This window comes from Pseudophryne corroboree, chromosome 1 (genome assembly GCF_028390025.1).
Source record: "Pseudophryne corroboree isolate aPseCor3 chromosome 1, aPseCor3.hap2, whole genome shotgun sequence".
Taxonomy (NCBI): domain Eukaryota; kingdom Metazoa; phylum Chordata; class Amphibia; order Anura; family Myobatrachidae; genus Pseudophryne; species Pseudophryne corroboree.
Genome location: NC_086444.1, coordinates 159,949,199 through 159,970,164, shown reverse-complemented (window position 1 = coordinate 159,970,164; position 20,966 = coordinate 159,949,199). Strand labels below are relative to the sequence as shown.

The 20,966-nt window shown below is 49.0% G+C and overlaps 1 protein-coding gene across 1 annotated transcript in view; it reads right to left on the bottom strand.

The window, feature by feature from the left end:
• The window catches only part of LOC134889019 (uncharacterized), a 391,009-nt gene that overhangs the window by 21,139 nt on the left and 348,904 nt on the right, over nt 1–20,966 (bottom strand). The window contains exon 9 of the mRNA XM_063913347.1: nt 17,693–17,841. Within this exon, the coding sequence (XP_063769417.1) occupies nt 17,693–17,841 (149 nt within the window). The remainder of the gene's footprint in view (nt 1–17,692; nt 17,842–20,966) is intronic.

Here is a 20,966-nt window from a genome sequence, read left to right as displayed (position 1 = left end):
CAGATTTAGAATAGGCCTTACCGAGCCATCCGGCTTCGGTACCACAAATAGAGTGGAATAATACCCCTTCCCTTGTTGTAGAAGAGGTACCTTGACTATCACCTGCTGAGAATACAGCTTGTGAATGGCTTCCAAAACCGTCTCCCTTTCTGAGGGGGACGTTGGTAAAGCAGACTTCAGGAAACGGCGAGGTGGCTCTGTCTCTAATTTCAACCTGTACCCCTGAGATATTATCTGCAGGATCCAGGGATTTACCTGCGAGTGAGCCCACTGCGCGCTGTAATTTTTGAGACGACCGCCTACCGCCCCCGAGTCCGCTTGCGAAGCCCCAGCGTCATGCTGAGGCTTTTGTAGAAGCCGGGGAGGGCTTCTGTTCCTGGGAAGGAGCTGCCTGTTGCTGTCTCTTCCCTCGTCCTCTGCCTCGTGGCAGATATGAATAGCCCTTTGCTCTCTTATTTTTAAAGGAACGAAAGGGCTGCGGTTGAAAGGTCGGTGCCTTTTTCTGTTGGGGAGTGACTTGAGGTAGAAAGGTGGATTTCCCGGCCGTAGCCGTGGCCACCAAATCCGATAGACCGACCTCAAATAACTCCTCTACGCATCGCCTGTCCACTGTCGTGTCCATAAAGCTCTTCTGGCCGAAATGGACATAGCACTTACCCGTGATGCCAGTGTGCAGATATCTCTCTGTGCATCACGCATATAAAGAAATGCATCCTTTATTTGTTCTAACGACAGTAAAATATTGTCCCTGTCCAGGGTATCAATATTTTCGATCAGGGACTCTGACCAAACTACCCCAGCACTGCACATCCAGGCAGTCGCAATAGCTGGTCGTAGTATAACACCTGCATGTGTGTATATACCTTTTTGGATATTTTCCATCCTCCTATCTGATGGATCTTTAAGTGCGTCCGTCTCAGGAGAGGGTAACGCCACATGTTTTGATAAGCGTGTTAGCGCTTTGTCCACCCTAGGAGGTGTTTCCCAGCGCTCCCTAACCTCTGGCGGGAAAGGGTATAAAGCCAATAACTTCTTTGAAATTAGCAGTTTTTTATCGGGGCACCCCACGCTTCATCACACACGTCATTTAATTCTTCTGATTCGGTAAAAACTACTGGTAGTTTTTTCACACCCCACATAATACCCTGTTTAGTGGTACCTGTAGTATCAGCTAAATGTAACATCTCCTTTATTGCCAAAATCATATAACGTGTGGCCCTACTGGAAAATACGGTTGATTCGTCACCTTCACCACCGGAATCAGTGCCTGTGTCTGGGTCTGTGTCGACCGACTGAGGCAAGGGACGTTTTACAGCCCCTGACGGTGTTTGAGGCGCCTGGACAGACACTAATTGAGTGTCCGGCCGCCTCATGTCGGCAAACGACTGCTTAAGCGAGTTGACGCTATCCCGTAATTCCACAAATAACGGCATCCATTCTGGTGTCGACCCCCTAGGAGGTGACATCCTCATATTTGGCAATTGCTCCGCCTCCACACCAATAACGTCCTCATACATGTCGACACACACGTACCGACACACAGCAGACACACAGGGAATGCTCTATACGAAGACAGGACCCACTAGCCCTTTGGGGAGACAGAGGGAGAGTCTGCCAGCACACACCAAAAAGCGCTATATATGACAGGGATAGCCTTATGATTAAGTGCTCCCTTATAGCTGCTTTTATATTAATATATTGCCATTTATTCTGCCCCCCCTCTCTGTTATACCCTGTTTCTGTAGTGCAGTGCAGGGGAGAGACCTGGGAGCCTTCCTGACCAGCGGAGCTGTGACAGAAAATGGCGCCGTGTGCTGAGGAGATAGGCCCCGCCCCTTTTTCGGCGGGCTCGTCTCCCGCTATTTAGTACATTTAGGCAGGGGTAAATATCTCCATATAGCCTCTGGGGCTATATGTGAGGTATTTTTAGCCTTTTTAAAGGTTTTCATTTGCCTCCCAGGGCGCCCCCCCCCAGCGCCCTGCACCCTCAGTGACTGCCGTGTGAAGTGTGCTGAGAGGAAAATGGCGCACAGCTGCAGTGCTGTGCGCTACCTTAAGAAGACTGCAGGAGTCTTCAGCCGCCGATTCTGGACCTCTTCTTGCTTCAGCATCTGTGAGGGGGCCGGCGGCGTGGCTCCGGTGACCATCCAGGCTGTACCTGTGATCGTCCCTCTGGAGCTTCATGTCCAGTAGCCAAGAAGCCAATCCATCCTGCACGCAGGTGAGTTCACTTCTTCTCCCCTCTGTCCCTCGTTGCAGTGATCCTGTTGCCAGCAGGAATCACTGTAAAATAAAAAACCTAAGCTAAACTCTCTAAGCAGCTCTTTATGAGAGCCACCTAGAATTGCACCCTTCTCGGCCGGGCACAAAAATCTAACTGGAGTCTGGAGGAGGGTCATAGGGGGAGGAGCCAGTACACACCACCTGACCTGTAAAAGCTTTACTTTTGTGCCCTGTCTCCTGCGGAGCCGCTATTCCCCATGGTCCTTTCAGGAACCCCAGCATCCACTTAGGACGATAGAGAAAAGAAAGATTAGGTACTATTTCTGGTGTGCACTGGCTCCTCCCTCTATGCCCCTCCTCCAGACCTCAGTTAGGGAAACTGTGCCCGGAAGAGCTGACATTACTAGGAAAGGATTTGGAATCCAGGGTAAGACTCATACCAGCCACACCAATCACACCGTACAACTTGTGATAACTATACCCAGTTAACAGTATGAACAACAACTGAGCCTCATTCAACAGATGGCTCATAACAATAACCCTATAGTTAAGCAATAACTATATACATGTATTGCAGAAAGTCCGCACTTGGGACGGGCTCCCAGCATCCACTACGGACTACGAGAAATAGAATTACCGGTGAGTAAATTCTTATTTTCTCTGACGTCTTAGTGGATGCTGGGTACTCCGTAAGGACCATGGGGATTATACCAAAGCTCCCAAACGGGCGGGAGAGTGCGGATGACTCTGCAGCACCGAATGAGCAAACTCAAGGTCCTCCTCAGCCAGGGTATCAAACTTGTAGAATTTTGCAAAAGTGTTTGATCCCGACCAAGTAGCAGCTCGGCAAAGTTGTAAAGCCGAGACCCCTCGGGCAGCTGCCCAAGAAGAGCCCACCTTCCTTGTGGAATGGGCTTTTACTGATTTAGGATGTGGCAGTCCAGCCGCAGAATGTGCAAGTTGAATCGTGCTACAGATCCAGCGAGCAATAGTCTGCTTTGAAGCAGGAGCACCCAGCTTGTTGGGTGCATGCATGATAAACAGCGAGTCAGTTTTTCTGACTCTAGCCGTCCTGGAAACATAGATTTTCAGGGCCCGGACTACGTCCAGCAACTTGGAATCCTCCAAGTCCCGAGTAGCCGCAGGCACCACAATAGGTTGGTTCAAATGAAACGCTGATACCACCTTTGGGAGAAATTGGGGACGAGTCCTCAATTCTGCCCTGTCCATATGGAAAATCAGATATGGGCTTTTACAGGACAAAGCCGCCAATTCTGACACACGCCTAGCTGAGGCCAAGGCCAACAGCATGACTACCTTCCACGTGAGATACTTCAACTCCACGGTCTGAAGTGACTCAAACCAATGTGATTTTAGGAAATCCAACACAACGTTGAGATCCCAAGGTGCCACTGGAGGCACAAAAAGGGGGCTGAATATGCAGCACTCCCTTAACAAACGTCTGAACTTCAGGCAGTGAAGCCAGTTATTTTTGAAAGAAAATAGACAGGGCCGAAATCTGGACTTTAATGGATCCCAATTTTAGGCCCATAGTCACTCCTGACTGTAGGAAGTGCAGAAATCGACCCAGCTGAAATTCCTCTGTTGGGGCCTTCCTGGCCTCACACCAAGCAACATATTTTCGCCATATGCGGTGATAATGTTTTGCTGTCACATCCTTCCTAGCTTTTATCAGCGTAGGAATGACTTCATCTGGAATGCCCTTTTCCATTAGGATCCGGCGTTCAAACGCCATGCCGTCAAACGCAGCCGCGGTAAGTCTTGGAACAGACAGGGCCCCTGCTGTAGCAGGTCCTATCGGAGCGGCAGAGGCCAAGGGTCCTCTGAGATCATTTCTTGTAGTTCCGGGTACCAAGTTCTTCTTGGCCAATCCGGAACGATGAGTATAGTTCTTACTCCTCTCTTTCTTATTATCCTCAGTACCTTTGGTATGAGAGGAAGAGGAGGGAACACATAAACCGACTGGTACACCCACGGTGTCACTAGAGCGTCTACAGCTATCGCCTGATGGTCCCTTGACCTGGCGCAATATCTTTTTAGCTTTTTGTTGAGGCGGGACGCCATCATGTCCACCTGTGGCCTTTCCCAACGATTTACAATCAGCTTGAAGACTTCTGGATGAAGTCCCCACTCTCCCGGGTGGAGGTCGTGCCTGCTGAGGAAGTCTGCTTCCCAGTTGTCCACTCCCGGAATGAACACCGCTGACAGTGCTAGCACGTGATTCTCCGCCCATCGAAGAATCCTTGTGGCTTCTGCCATCGCCATCCTGCTTCTTGTGCCGTCCTGTCGGTTTACATGGGCGACCGCCGTGATGTTGTCTGACTGAATCAGCACCGGTTGGTTTTGAAGCAGGGGTTCTGCTTGACTCAGGGCATTGTAAATGGCCCTTAGTTCCAGAATATTTATGTGTAGGGAAGTCTCCTGACTCGACCACTGTCCTTGGAAGTTTCTTCCCTGAGTGACTGCCCCCCAACCTCGGAGGCTTGCATCCGTGGTCACCAGGACCCAGTCCTGAATGCTGAATCTGCGGCCCTCGAGAAGATGAGCAACTCTGCAGCCACCACAGCAGAGACACCCTGGCCCTCGGGGACAGGGTGATCAACCGATGCATCTGAAGATGTGATCCGGACCACTTGTCTAACAGATCCCACTGAAAGATCCTTGCATGGAACCTGCCGAAGGGAATTGCTTCGTAAGAAGCTACCATCTTTCCCAGGACTCGCGTGCAGTGATGCACCGACACCTGTTTTGGTTTCAGGAGGTCCCTGACCAGAGATGACAATTCCTGGGCCTTCTCCTCCGGGAGAAACACCTTCTTCTGTTCTGTGTCCAGAATCATGCCCAAGAACAGCAGACGCGTCGTAGGAATCAGCTGCGACTTTGGGATATTCAGAATCCAGCCGTGCTGTTGTAGCACTTCCCGAGATAGTGCTACTCCGACTAACAACTGCTTCTTGGACCTTGCCTTTATAAGGAGATCGTCCAAGTACGGGAAGGACGAAGGAGTATCATCATTTCGGCCATTACCTTGGTAAATACCCTCGGTGCCGTGGACAGACCAAACGGCAACGTCTGGAATTGGTAATGACAGTCCTGTACCACAAACCTGAGGTACTCCTGGTGAGGTGGGTAAATGGGGACATGTAGGTAAGCATCCTTGATGTCCAGTGACACCATAAAATCCCCCTCTTCCAGGCTTGCAATAACCGCCCTGAGCGATTCCATTTTGAACTTGAACTTCCTTATATAAGTGTTCAAGGATTTCAAATTTAGAATGGGTCTCACCGAACCGTCTGGTTTCGGTACCACAAACATTGTGGAATAGTAACCCCGTCCCTGTTGAAGGAGGGGAACTTTGATTATCACCTGCTGAAGGTACAGCTTGTGAATTGCCGCCAGTACTACCTCCCTTTCCTTGGGAGCAGCTGGCAAGGCTGATTTGAGGTAACGACGAGGGGGAGATGCCTCGAACTCCAGCTTGTATCCCTGAGATACCACTTGTAGAACCCAGAGATCCACCTGTGAGCGAACCCACTGGTCGCTGAAGTTCCGGAGACGCGCCCCCACCGCATCTGGCTCCACCTGTGGAGCCCCAGCGTCATGCGGTGGACTTAGTGGAAGCAGGGGAGGATTTTTGTTCCTGGGAACTGGCTGTCTGGTGCAGCTTTTTCCCTCTACCCCTGCCTCTGGGCAGAAAGGACGCGCCTCTGACCCGCTTGCCTTTCTGAGGCCGAAAGGACTGTACTTGATAATACGGTACTTTCTTAGGCTGTGAGGGAACCTGAGGTAAAAAAAAGTCGACTTCCCAGCTGTTGCTGTGGATACGAGGTCCGAGAGACCGTCCCCAAACAATTCCTCACCCTTATAAGGCAAAACCTCCATGTGCCTTTTAGAATCAGCATCACCTGTCCACTGCCGAGTCCATAATACTCTCCTGGCAGAAATGGACAGTGCATTAATTCTAGATGCCAGCCGGCAAATGTCCCTCTGTGCATCCCTCATATATAAGACGACGTCTTTAATATGCTCTATGGTTAGCAAAATAGTATCCCTGTCAAGGGAATCAATGTTATCTGACAGGGTATCAGACCAAGCAGCTGCAGCACTACACATCCATGCTGAAGCAATTGCAGGTCTCAGTATAGTACCTGAGTGTGTATACACAGACTTCAGGATAGCCTCCTGCTTTCTATCTGCAGGCTCCTTTAAGGCGGCCGTATCCTGAGACGGCAGTGCCACCTTTTTTGATAAGCGCGTGAGCGCTTTGTCCACCCTAGGGGATGTTTCCCAACGTAACCTGTCCGTTGGCGGGAAAGGGTACGCCATTAGTAACCTCTTAGAAATCACTAATTTCTTATCTGGGGAACACCACGCTTCTTCACACAATTCATTTAACTCATCAGATGGGGGAAAAGTCACTGGCTGCTTTTTCTCCCCAAACATAATACCCTTTTTAGTGGTAACCGGGTTAATGTCAGAAATGTGCAACACATTTTTCATTGCCGTAATCATGCATCGGATGGCCCTTGTGGACTGTACATTTGTCTCATCCTCGTCTACACTGGAGTCAGACTCCGTGTCGACATCTGTGTCTGCCATCTGAGGTAGCGGGCGTTTTTGAGCCCCTGATGGCCTCTGAGACGCCTGGGCAGGCGCGGGCTGAGATGCCAGCTGTCCCAAAGCTGTTACGTCATCGAACCTTTTATGCAAGGAGTTGACACTGTCGGTTAATACCTTCCACATATCCATCCACTCTGGTGTCGGCCCCGCAGGGGGCGACATCACACTTATCGGCTCTTGCTCCGCCTCCACGTAAGCGTCCTCATCAAACATGTCGACACAGCCGTACCGACACACCGCACACACACAGGGAATGCTCTGACTGAGGACAGGACCCCACAAAGTCCATTGGGGAGACAGAGAGAGAGTATGCCAGCACACACCAGAGCGCTATATAACAGAGGGATTTACACTAACACAAAGTGAATTTTCCCCCAATAGCTGCTTATATCACCTTTTGCGCCTAAATTTATGTGCCCCCCCTCTCTTTTTTACCCTTCTTGTAGTGTATACTGCAGGGGAGAGCCTGGGGAGCGTCCTTCCAGCGGAGCTGTGAAGAGAAAATGGCGCTGGTGTGCTGAGGGAGATAGCCCCGCCCCCTCCGCGGCGGGCTTCTCCCGCTTTTTTAATAATGTTAATGGCGGGGGATTAGGCACATATACAGTTTATAACTGTATTATGTGCACATTTGCCAAAAGGTATACTTATTGCAGCCCAGGGCGCCCCCCCCCCCCCCCAGTGCCCTGCATCCACCAGTGACCGGAGCGTGTGGTGTGCTGTGGGAGCAATGGCGCACAGCTGCAGTGCTGTGCGCTACCTTATTGAAGACCGGAGTCTTCAGCCGCCGATTTTCTCCTGGTTCTTCCATCTTCTGGCTCTGCAAGGGGGACAGCGGCGCGGCTCCGGGAACGGACGATCGAGGTCGGGCCCTGTGTTCGATCCCTCTGGAGCTAATGGTGTCCAGTAGCCTTAGAAGCACAAGCTAGCTGCAAGCAGGTAGGTTTGCTTCTTTCCCCTCAGTCCCTCGTAGCAGTGAGTCTGTTGCCAGCAGATCTCACTGAAAATAAAAAACCTTCTTTTCTAGTAAGCTCAGGAGAGCCCACTAGGTGCATCCAGCTCTGGCCGGGCACAGATTCTAACTGAGGTCTGGAGGAGGGGCATAGAGGGAGGAGCCAGTGCACACCAGATATAGTACCTAATCTTTCTTTTAAGAGTGCCCAGTCTCCTGCGGAGCCCGTCTATTCCCCATGGTCCTTACGGAGTACCCAGCATCCACTAGGACGTCAGAGAAATGTGGAAAAAGTGAAGCTCTGTGAATACTTTCTGGATGCACTGTGTGTGTGTGTGTATATATATGTGTGTGTGTGTGTGTGTGTGTGTGTGTGTGTGTGTGTGTGTGTGTGTGTGTGTGTATATGAGAGAGAGAGAGAGAGAGAGAGAGAGAGAGAGAGAGAGGTAAAGGCAGGAAAAGATGCGGCGGCACTCAGAGTCTTCCAAAACAAAGTCGTGTATTAAAGAATCACTCCATAATATCCCATTTAATACACGATTTTGTTTTGGAAGACTCTGAGTGACGCCGCGTCTTTTCCTGCCTTTACCTAGCCTATCTTTGCGAGAGGGCACCGGAGCACATTATCCCACAAGTGCACATGGAGGGCTGTGCGGCCCCCCAAAGAAATGCCACCCCACACCATTACTGACCCACTGCCAAACCTGTCATGCTGGAGGATGTTGCAGGCAGCAGAACGTTCTCCTTGGCGTCTCCAGACTCTGTCACGTCTGTCACATGTGCTCAGTGAGAACCTGCTTTCATCTGCGAAGAGCACAGGGCGACAGTGGCGAATTTGCCAATCTTGGTGATCTCTGGCAAATGCCAAACGTCCTGCACGGTGTTGGGTTGTAAGCACAACCCCCAACTGTGGACGTCGGGCCCTCATACCACCCTCATGGAGTCTGTTTCTGATCGTTTGAGTCGACACATGCACATTTGTGGCTTGCTGGAGGTCATTTTGCAGGGCTCTGGCAGTGCTCCTCCTGTTCCTCCTTGCACAAAGGCGGAGGTAGCGGTCCTGCTGCTGGGTTGTTGCCCTCCTACAGCCTCCTCCACGTCTCCTGATATACTGGCCTGTCTCCTGGTAGCGCCTCCATGCTCTGGACACTACGCAGACAGACACAGCAGACCTTCTTGCCACACCTCGCATTGATGTGCCATCCTGGATGAGCTGCACTACCTGAGCCACTTGTGTGGGTTGTAGACTCTGTCTCATGCTACCACTAGAGTGAAAGCACCGCCAGCTTTCAAAAGTGACCAAAACATCAGCCAGAAAGCATAGGAACTGAGAAGTGGTCTGTGGTCACCACCTGCAGAACAACTCCTTTATTGGGGGTGTCTTGCTAATTGCCTATAATTTCCACCTGTTGTCTATTCCATTTGCACAACAGCATGTGAAATTGATTGTCAATCAGTGTTGCTTCCTAAGTGGACAATTTGATTTCACAGAAGTGTGATTGACTTGGAGTAACATTGTGTTGTTTAAGTGTTCCCTTTATTTTTTTGAGCAGTGTATATTACACACACATAGATCACATATTAAAATGGTTTTGGACACAAATCTTTTTTATACCACATTCAGGCATGTAACTTGAGAGCTTGTTGTTATTCAGTTACAACACACTTTATTAAATAACACATGTCAATATACATAGGCGTGCGCAGGGGGGTTCCTGGTGCGCACAGGCACCCCCTAATGTCTGTTAACCCCCTCACACACACCTGCTGCTGCTGCAGTATCGGCGATCGCCGAGTGTGCTCATTTCTGTCCTCCGACCATTGTGCCCGCCACCCCCTCTGCTCAGTCTGGCTGTCAATCATTTTTATGGTGCAGCATCACTGACGTAATCCTACTCCCAGTTCCTCTAACTTGTGGGATGTGTCGTGATGATGTCATGCCACGTGCATGCCCGCTCATGCTCCCACCCATGCTCTCTCTCTCCTCATCATGTGCTAACGCCACAGAAAACAGCGTTCCTCTTGGAGGAGGACAAGTTCAAATTCAATATCAATATATATTTCGAGAGATTAGGATATAATCTATGGTAATAAAAATAAGATTTTACTTACCGATAAATCTATTTCTCGTAGTCCGTAGTGGATGCTGGGGACTCCGTCAGGACCATGGGGATTAGCGGCTCCGCAGGAGACAGGGCACAAAACTAAAGCTTTAGGATCAGGTGGTGTGTACTGGCTCCTCCCCCTATGACCCTCCTCCAAGCCTCAGTTAGGATACTGTGCCCGGACGAGCGTACACAATAAGGAAGGATATTGAATCCCGGGTAAGACTCATACCAGCCACACCAATCACACCGTATAACTTGTGATCTAAACCCAGTTAACAGTATGACAAACGTAGGAGCCTCTGAACAGACGGCTCACAACAATAACAACCCGATTTTTTTGTAACAATAACTATGTACAAGTATTGCAGACAATCCGCACTTGGGATGGGCGCCCAGCATCCACTACGGACTACGAGAAATAGATTTATCGGTAAGTAAAATCTTATTTTCTCTGACGTCCTAAGTGGATGCTGGGGACTCCGTCAGGACCATGGGGATTATACCAAAGCTCCCAAACGGGCGGGAGAGTGCGGATGACTCTGCAGCACCGAGTGAGAGAACTCCAGGTCCTCCTCAGCCAGGGTGTGCCCCTGACCAAGTAGCAGCTCGGCAAAGCTGTAAAGCCGAGACCCCTCGGGCAGTCGCCCAAGATGAGCCCACCTTCCTTGTGGAATGGGCATTTATATATTTTGGCTGTGGCAGTCATGCCACAGAATGTGCAAGCTGAATTGTACTACACATTCAACTAGCAATCGTCTGCTTAGAAGCAAGAGCACCCAGTTTTTTGGGTGCATACAGGATAACAGCAAGTCAGTTTTCCTGACTCCAGCCGTCCTGGAAATCTATATTTTCAGGGCCCTGACAACATCTAGCAACTTGGAGTCCTCCAAGACTCTAGTAGCCGCAGGTACCACAATAAGCTGGTTCAGATGAAACGCTGACACCACCTTAGGGAGAAACTGGGGACGAGTCCGCAGCTCTGCCCTGTCCGAATGGACAATCAGATATGGGCTTTTGTGAGACAAAGCCGCCAATTCTGACACTCGCCTGGCCGAGGCCAGGGCCAACATCATGGTCACTTTCCATGTGAGATATTTCAAATCCACAGATTTGAGCGGTTTAAACCAACGTGATTTGAGGAATCCCAGGACTACGTTGAGATCCCACAGTGCCACTGGAGGCACAAAAGGGGGTTGTATATGCAGTACTCCCTTGTCAAATTTCTGGACTTCAGGAACTGAAGCCAATTCTTTCTGGAAGAAAATCGACAGGGCCGAAATTTGAACCTTAATGGACCCCAATTTGAGGCCCATAGACACTCCTGTTTGCAGGAAATGCAGGAATCGACCGAGTTGAAATTTCTTCGTGGGGCCTTCCTGGCCTCACACCACGCAACATATTTTCGCCACATGTGGTGATAATGTTGTGCGGTCACCTCCTTCCTGGCTTTGACCAGGGTAGGAATGACCTCTTCCGGAATGCCTTTTTTCCCTTAGGATCCGGCGTTCAACCGCCATGCCGTCAAACGCACCCGCGGTAAGTCTTGGAACAGACATGGTACTTGCTGAAGCAAGTCCCTTCTTATCGGCAGAGGCCCTGAGTCCTCTGTGAGCATCTCATGAAGTTCCGGGTACCAAGTCCTTCTTGGCCCATCCGGAGCCACGAGTATAGTTCTTACTCCTCTACGTCTTATAATTCTCAGTACCTTTGGTATGAGAAGCAGAGAAGGGAACACATGCACCGACTGGTACACCCATGGTGTTACCAGAACGTCCACAGCTATTGCCTGAGGGTCTCTTGACCTGGCGCAATACCTGTCCAGTTTTTTGTTCAGGCGGGACGCCATCATGTCCACCCTTGGTCTTTCCCAACGGTGCACAATCATGTGGAAAAAACTTCCCGATGAAGTCCCCACTCTCACGGGTGGAGGTCGTGCTGAGGAAGTCTGCTTCCCAGTTGTCCACTCCCGGAATGAAAACTGCTGACAGTGCTATCACATGATTTTCCGCCCAGCGAAGAATCCTTGCAGTTTCTGCCATTGTCCTCCTGCTTCTTGTGCCGCCCTGTCTGTTTACGTGGGCGACTGCCGTGATGTTGTCCCACTGGATCAATACCGGCTGACCTTGAAGCAGAGGTCTTGCTAAGCTTAGAGCATTGTAAATTGCTCTTAGCTCCAGTATATTTATGCGGAGAGAAGTCCCCAGACTTGATCACACTCCCTGGAATTTTTTTCCCTATGTGACTGCTCCCCAGCCTTTCAAGCTGGAATCCGTGGTCACCAGGACCCAGTCCTAAATGCATAACTGTGGCACTTTAGTAGATGAGCACTCTGCAGCCACCACAGAAGAGACACCCTTGTCCTTGGAGACAGGGTTATCCGCTGATGCATCTGAAGATGCGATCCGGACCATTTGTCCAGCAGATCCCACTGAAAAGTTCTTGCGTGAAATCTGCCGAATGGAATCGCTTCGTAAGAAGCCACCATTTTTCCCAGGACCCTTGTGCAATGATGCACTGACACTTTTCCTGGTTTTTGGAGGTTCCTGACTAGCTCGGATAACTCCCTGGCTTTCTCCTCCGGGAGAAACACCTTTTTCTGGACTGTGTCCAGAATCATCCCTAGGGTCAGCAGACGTGTCGTCGGAGACAGCTGCGATTTTGGAATATTTAGAATCCACCCGTGCTGTCGTAGAACTACTTGAGATAGTGCTACTCAGACCTCCAACTGTTCTCTGGACCTTGCCCTTATCAGGAGATCGTCCAAGTAAGGGATAATTAAGACGCCTTTTCTTTGAAGAAGAATCATCATTTCGGCCATTACCTTGGTAAAGACCCGGGGTGCCGTGGACAATCCAAACGGCAGCGTCTGAAACTGATAGTGACAGTTTTGTACCACGAACCTGAGGTACCCTTTGTGAGAAGGGCAAATTTGGACATGGAGGTAAGCATCCTTGATGTCCAGGGACACCATATAGTCCCCTTCTTCCTGGTTCGCTATCACTGCTCTGAGTGACTCCATTTAGAATAGGTCTCACCGAGCCGTCTGGCTTCAGTACCACAATATAGTGTGGAATAATACCCCTTTACTTGTTGTAGGAGGGGTACTTTGATTATCACCTGCTGGAAATACAGCTTGTGAATTGTTTCCAATACTGCCTCCCTGTCGGAGGTAGACGTTGGTAAAGCAAACTTCAGGAACCTGCGAGGGGGAGACGTCTCGAATTTCCAATCTGTACCCCTGGGATACTACTTGTAGGATCCAGGGGTCCACTTGCGAGTGAGCCCACTGCGTGCTGAAACTCTTGAGACGACCCCCCACCGCACCTGTTTGTACGGCCCCAGCGTCATGCTGAGGACTTGGCAGAAGCGGTGGAAGGCTTCTGTTCCTGGGAATGGGCTGCCTGCTGCAGTCTTCTTCCCTTACCTCTATCCCTGGGCAGATATTATGGGGACGAAAGGACTGAGGCTGAAAAGACTATGTCTTTTTCTGCTGAGATGTGACTTGGGGTAAAAAAGGTGGATTTTCTAGCTGTTGCCGTGGCCACCAGGTCCGATGGACCGACCCCAAATAACTCCTCCCCTTTATACGGCAATACTTCCATGTGCCGTTTGGAATCTGCATCACCTGACCACTGTCGTGTCCATAAACATCGTCTGGCAGATATGGACATCGCACTTACTCTTGATGCCAGAGTTTCGCATATATAGAAATGCATCTTTTAAATGCTCTATAGTCAATAAAATACTGTCCCTGTCAAGGGTATCAATATTTCCAGTCAGGGAATCCGACCAAGCCACCCCAGCGCTGCCCATCCAGGCTGAGGCGATCGCTGGTCGCAGTATAACACCAGTACGTGTGTATATACTTTTTAGGATATTTTCCAACCTCCTATCAGTTGGCTCCTTGAGGGCGTCCGTATCTGGAGACGGTAACGCCACTTGTTTTTATAAGCGTGTGAGCGCCTTATCCACCCTAAGGTGTGTTTCCCAACGCGCCATAACTTCTGGCGGGAAAGGGTATACCGCCAATAATTTTCTATCGGGGGAAACCCACGCATCATCACACACTTCATTTAATTTATCTGATTCAGGAAAAACCACATGTAGTTTTTTCACACTCCACATAATACCCTTTTTTGTGGTACTTGTAGTATCAGAAATATGTAACATCTCCTTCATTGCCCTTAACAAGTAACGTGTGGCCCTAAAGGAAAATACGTTTGTTTCTTCACCGTCGACACTGGAGTCAGTGTCCGTGTCTGTGTCTGTGTCGACCGACTGAGGTAAAAGGACGTTTTAACGCCCCTGACGGTGTTTTAGACGCCTGGACAGGTACTAATTGGTTTGCCGGCCGTCTCATGTCGTCAACCGACCTTGCAGCGTGTTGACATTATCACGTAATTCCTTAAATAAGCCATCCATTCCGGTGTCGACTCCCTAGAGAGTGACATCACCATTACCGGCAATTGCTCCGCCTCCTCACCAACATCGTCCTCATACATGTCGACACACAAGTACCGACACACAGCACACACACAGGGAATGCTCTGATAGAGGACAGGACCCCACTAGCCCTTTGGGGAGACAGAGGGAGAGTTTGCCAGCACACACCAAAAACGCTATATTATACAGGGACAACCTTTATATAAGTGTTTTTCCCTTATAGCATTTTAATATATATATACATATCGCCAAATAAGTGCCCCCCCTCTCTGTTTTAACCCTGTTTCTGTAGTGCAGTGCAGGGGAGAGCCTGGGAGCCTTCCCACCAGCCTTTCTGTGAGGGAAAATGGCGCTGTGTGCTGAGGAGAATAGGCCCCGCCCCCTTTTCGGCTGGCTTCTTCTCCCGTTTTTCTGAGACCTGGCAGGGGTTAAATACATCCATATAGCCTCCAGGGGCTATATGTGATGTATTTTTAGCCAGAATAAGGTATTATACATTGCTGCCCAGGGCGCCCCCAGCAACGCCCTGCACCCTCCGTGACCGTTGGTGTGAAGTGTGTGACAACAATGGCGCACAGCTGCAGTGCTGTGCGCTACCTTCATGAAGACTGAAAAGCCTTCTGCCGCCGGTTTCCGGACCTTCAATCTTCAGCATCTGCAAGGGGGGTCGGCGGCGCGGCTCCGGGACGAACCCCAGGGTGAGACCTGTGTTCCGACTCCCTCTGGAGCTAATGGTGTCCAGTAGCCTAAGAAGCCAATCCATCCTGCACGCAGGTGAGTTGAACTTCTCTCCCCTAAGTCCCTCGATGCAGTGAGCCTGTTGCCAGCAGGACTCACTGAAAATAAGAAACCTAAAAACTTTTTCTAAGCAGCTCCTTAAGAGAGCCACCTAGATTGCACCCTGCTCGGACGGGCACAAAAACCTAACTGAGGCTTGGAGGAGGGTCATAGGGGGAGGAGCCAGTACACACCACCTGATCCTAAAGCTTTAGGCCCTCATTCCGAGTTGTTCGCTCGCAAGGCGATTTCAGCAGAGTTACACACGCTAAGCCGCCGCCTACTGGGAGTGAATCTAAACTTCTTAAATGTGCGACCGATGTATGCGCATTTTTGCGATCAAAAACGAGTTAGCAGTTTCTGAGTAACTCCAGACTTACTCTGCCTGTGCGATCAGTTCAGTGCTTTTCGGTCCCGGCTGACGTCAGAAACACACCCAGCGTTCGGCCAAGCACTCCCACCGTTTCTCCAGACACGCCTGCGTTTTTTCCGGAAACGGTAGCGTTTTCAGCCACACGCCCATAAAACGCCATACATCCGCCCAGTAACACCCATTTCCTGTCAATCACAATGCGATCGCCGGAGCGATGAAAAAGCCGTGAGTAAAATTACTTTCTTCATAGTAAAGTTACTTGGCGCATGCGCAGTGCGAACATTACGCATGCGCACTAAGAGAATTCTCACTGCGATGCGATGAAAAATACCGAGCGAACAACTCGGAATGAGGGCCTTAGTTTTGTGCCCTGTCTCCTGCGGAGCCGCTAATCCCCATGGTCCTGACGGAGTCCCCAGCATCCACTTAGGACGTCAGAGAAATATACAAATTAAACATATATTAAACAGATTTTATCTATCTATCTATATATATATATATATATATATATATATCTGTGCATCAATTCTCTATATTATTTCGTTTGCATTGAGTGCCAATATGTGGTGGTAGACACGCCTGATAGGTGGTGCTAGACACGCCCATTAGGTGGTGTTAGACATGCCCAATAGGTGGTGCTAAACACGCCCTTCTAATCGTGCACCCCCTAATAAAATGTCCTGCGCACGCCTATGTCAATATACTGCCATATCCAGTATTCAAACCTATAACCTGTTGAATTCTAATTAAACACCCTACTCATTGAGCTATCTGATCCTACATAAAAACTGTGAACACTATATGAAGCTACTGGTACTTTGTAAAAAAAATAATCAGCATTGTAATTGAGCAGATCTATGTAGTGTGCAGCCACACATCCAATCCCTTGCAGCCACACACTACATAGATCTTCTCAGATGCAATGCTGATCATCTTTTCACAAAGTATAAGATAGCTCAATGAATAGAGTGCCTGACTGCAATGCCACAGGCAATTGGTTCAAATCCCAGGTATGTCAGCATCTTGAAATGTAATAAAGGACAATGTGACTGAAGGACAAAGAGCTCTCAAGTTGAGTTCATGAATGTTATATAGGTATTAGCAACAGAAGGTTCAGGGTAGGAGACAGCGGCGGTCAGGAGATGCTGGGCTTCAAAAAGGGGGTAAGCTGCAATTGAAAGTAATTAAAACAGATAACTGACAAGTGCCGCCAACAGCGCTCCCTACCCTGCAGCGCTTATGTGCGGTGCCCCCTCCGCAGACACCTAGTTACGGCCCTGTGCGCTGCAAGTACTTATACAAGCTAACATTTCGAGAGTCAGTCTTATCTAATGGTACTGGATATACTGAAAAGCTGTGTTTGTGGGTGGGAGATTTATTGCCCATGCACACCATCTGTCACAAGTCTACTGACACTATAGAGAGCCCAGCTAACGCTGGGTACACCCTATAAGATATATTGTTCCGATGCTTATCGGAGAAATAAATCATACACATCGTATAGTGTGTACCACTGATCCAGTGTTCCAGTCCATCGTACACGGAATCATCCCACTCAATGTGCTACATGCCCAATGGGGATTTCATGCCTGACTGCTGTTTCATTGCATGCAGCATGTAACAAAACCTCTGCCATTATACAGTGTATTGTTTAGTGGGTATGGCAGATGTGATGTATCATTACATCGAACCGCTGAGTTGCTGGGTCACACCATCGCATAGTGTGTACTCAGCTTTAGTCTAAATGGCTAATAACAGAAAAAGGGCATGCTGATGATAGTTACAATTTAATATATGGTAACTTTGATGTATTTGTTTGTATATGACAACTTTCTTTTAATACTGGATAAACTTCTATTCGAAGTTTCATGGCCCTTTAAACTACTGTCATTAGAAACAGAGTCAGACTAACGAAAATCAATGGCTAGTGAGGTTGGGCTCTCTATTCTGATTTATGTTGTAAAATGTGGAATCAATACATAGCTTTTGAAATAATTAAATTCAGTAACTTCAAGAATTAAGTTTAATGGGTGGAGAACATGTTTTGAATTATTATGCATTCAGCTTCTATAAGCCCTTCATTACATGGGGAAAGCGTGTGCTAGCTTGCTTTTGTTTAGTTTATCAGTGAAGGAAGTACAGTGCAATCCAATCAGTTCCGTGAAATGCTTTCCTTACTTGTAGCCTTGAAGTGAAACCTCAGTTAATAACTGTTGTTCTGCACCAGGACAATGGCTGGAAACAAGCCCACAAATCTCAGCTGCATGAAAAGGTGAAGATCTTTGTGGTGCATTCTCTTTAGCACAAGAAGTTTCTTCCCTCTCTTCCTGTATAAATAGTATTGTGTACATACAATTAATGATGGTCGGACCACTCTCCCAGAAAATTATGTAAAGCACAGCTACACTACATATTAGGCTGAAATAATTGTGATGCCGTCACCATTCATAATATCGACACGCATGATTTCAATATGGTTAAAATCATTAATAATGACACTTGGACATTAAGTTAGGGTTAAGGTTAGCATTAGGTTTAGTTTTAAGGTTACTGTTAGGGGCAGAATCACATGAAAAAGGGGTGTGGTATAACAGATAGACAGTGTCTAGTTAGAAAGTCAATAGATAGACATCACATGTTAGACAGTCAAAAGGTCGACAGGGTCAAAAGGTAGCTAAAAAAAGTGTAAAATCTGCACAGGATATAATATATGTAATATCTATATAATGTTTATTAAACCAACATCACGCTTACTGCACAAAAGTAAATAAATACAGCAATAGGTTGGTGGCGCTCCCAGAGAATAGTACTGTAAACTATAAAAAAGGTATGGTCGAGATTTCCGGTGGGCGGACCAAGTGACAGGCCGCTTTTTAAAGAGCTCTCCGTTCCCCAGCTCCAAAAACACTACTTTCAGCTGGGATTAGCGCCCAGGTCGTATTATCAGGTACTGGAGATAGTGGTGGGAAAGAGGCTGCCATCCCCGGCTCCCCACCGCCCTGCTGTCACCGGAATCACAGTGTTCGGGAGGATGCTACTCGGCGGGAGCCATCTTCCCGCACCCGCTCTCCCCTACTGCCGTGGCCGCGGACCTTCAACGTTGGAGCAATGTGCAGGAGACGAGCGGTGCGCGGTCATATCCACAGCTCTGATCCGCCGCTCTCTCTCTTTCCCTGTGAACAGCTGCCCTGCCTGTGCTGGAGCTGCGGTGCCTGCACCCATCTTCCCCCTGCACTGATACCGCCGTGGAGGGCGCATTCCCGGCTCTGACTTGCCGCTCTCCCCCTGCGTGCAGTTGCATTGCTTGTACCGGAGCCACAGAGCTAATAGAGGGCACTACTCTGGACATTTCTCCCTGCATCCTTCCCTTCCCCCTTGCATTAACACGGCTGTGTCTGGTGGTCATCATCCTTTTGGAAGGCAGACTGTGAATTGGAGGCACCATCTTGTTATTCCCCCCTGCACATAATCCTGCTGCCTCATCCTAGTGTGCTGAGCTGCATTGTATCCCCCTGCTTCAGCGCACACCTTAAAGGGCAGGAATTTGACATCTCACCTCTTGGGGTATTGCCCTGTGGATTCCTCTACCCTCTCACGGAGCTGCTGTGGCAAGTTTGGGAAGAGTCGTGTTGCTGGCCTGTATTTTCTCTACATATATCTAAACAGGCTTCGTGCCTTTTTTTTTTTCTAATTATGGATAAATTTGTTGCTAAACCTCAGAGAGGCGGCACAAACACCAAAGCTCAGGAAACAAGAACCAACGCCATGCCGGCACAGAGCCCACCATCCTACCCGCCCGGCGATGACGTGTTTGCAAGGTGTATCAGATCCCACTGCCTGCAGCAAAGCATCTATAGCTAAAGCCCAGGAGATATCTGATTTGCTCTCCCCTCTCCTTGACAAAAAGCTTGCTGGCCTACAGGCGGCTATTGAATCTACTGTCACTCAACTTAAAGAACATAGTGCCCTCTTCGACGAAACTGAACAAAGAATTTCTAATGTAGAGGATGACCTGATTATTGCGAAAGCTACTATCACCTCCCAGGAAGCATCCTTAATTGTGATACACGACAAGCTGGAAGATCTTGAAAATAGAAATCGTCGGCACAACCTTCGCCTGATAGGTCTACCTATCGGACAAGCAAAAAGACCTGATGGAGTTGGTGTTAGAGATGTGCACTTGAAATTTTTCGGGTTTTGTGTTTTGGTTTTGGGTTCGGTTCCGCGGCCGTGTTTTGGGTTCGACCGCGTTTTGGCAAAACCTCACCGAATTTTTTTTGTCGGATTCGGGTGTGTTTTGCATTCGGGTGTTTTTTTCAAAAAACCCTAAAAAAAAGCTTAAATCATAGAATTTGGGGGTCATTTTGATCCCAAAGTATTATTAACCTCAAAAACCATAATTTCCACTCATTTTCAGTCTATTCTGAACACCTCACACCTCACAATATTATTTTTAGTCCTAAAATTTGCACCGAGGTCGCTGGATGACTAAGCTAAGCGACCCAAGTGGCCGACACAAACACCTGGCCCATCTAGGAGTGGCACTGCAGTGTCACGCAGGATGGCCCTTCCAAAAAACACTCCCCAAACAGCACATGACGCAAAGAAAAAAAGAGGCGCAATGAGGTAGCTGTGTGAGTAAGATAAGCGACCCTAGTGGCCGACACAAATACCTGGCTTATCTAAGAGTGGCACTGCAGTGTCACGCAGAATGGCCCTTCCAAAAAACACTCCCCAAACAGCACATGACGCAAAGAAAAAAAGAGGCGCAATGAGGTAGCTGTGTGAGTAAGCTAAGCGACCCTAGTGGCCGACACAAACACCTGGCCCATCTAGGAGTGGCACTGCAGTGTCACGCAGGATCGCCCTTCCAAAAAACACTCCCCAAACAGCACATGACGCAAAGAAAAAAAGAGGCGCAATGAGGTAGCTGTGTGAGTAAGATAAGCGACCCTAGTGGCCGACACAAACACCTGGCCCATCTAGGAGTGGCACTGCAGTGTCACGCAGGATGGCCCTTCCAAAAAACACTCCCCAAACAGCACATGACGCAAAGAAAAAAAGAGGCGCAATGAGGTAGCTGTGTGAGTAAGCTAAGCGACCCTAGTGGCCGACACAAACACCTGGCCCATCTAGGAGTGGCACTGCAGTGTCACGCAGGATGGCCCTTCCAAAAAACACTCCCCAAACAGCACATGACGCAAAGAAGAAAAAAAAGAGGCGCAATGAGGTAGCTGTGTGAGTAAGCTAAGCGACCCTAGTGGCCGACACAAACACCTGGCCCGTCTAGGAGTGGCACTGCAGTGTCACGCAGGATGGCCCTTCCAAAAAACACTCCCCAAACAGCACATGACGCAAAGAAAAAAAGAGGCGCAATGAGGTAGCTGTGTGAGTAAGCTAAGCGACCCTAGTGGCCGACACAAACACCTGGCCCATCTAGGAGTGGCACTGC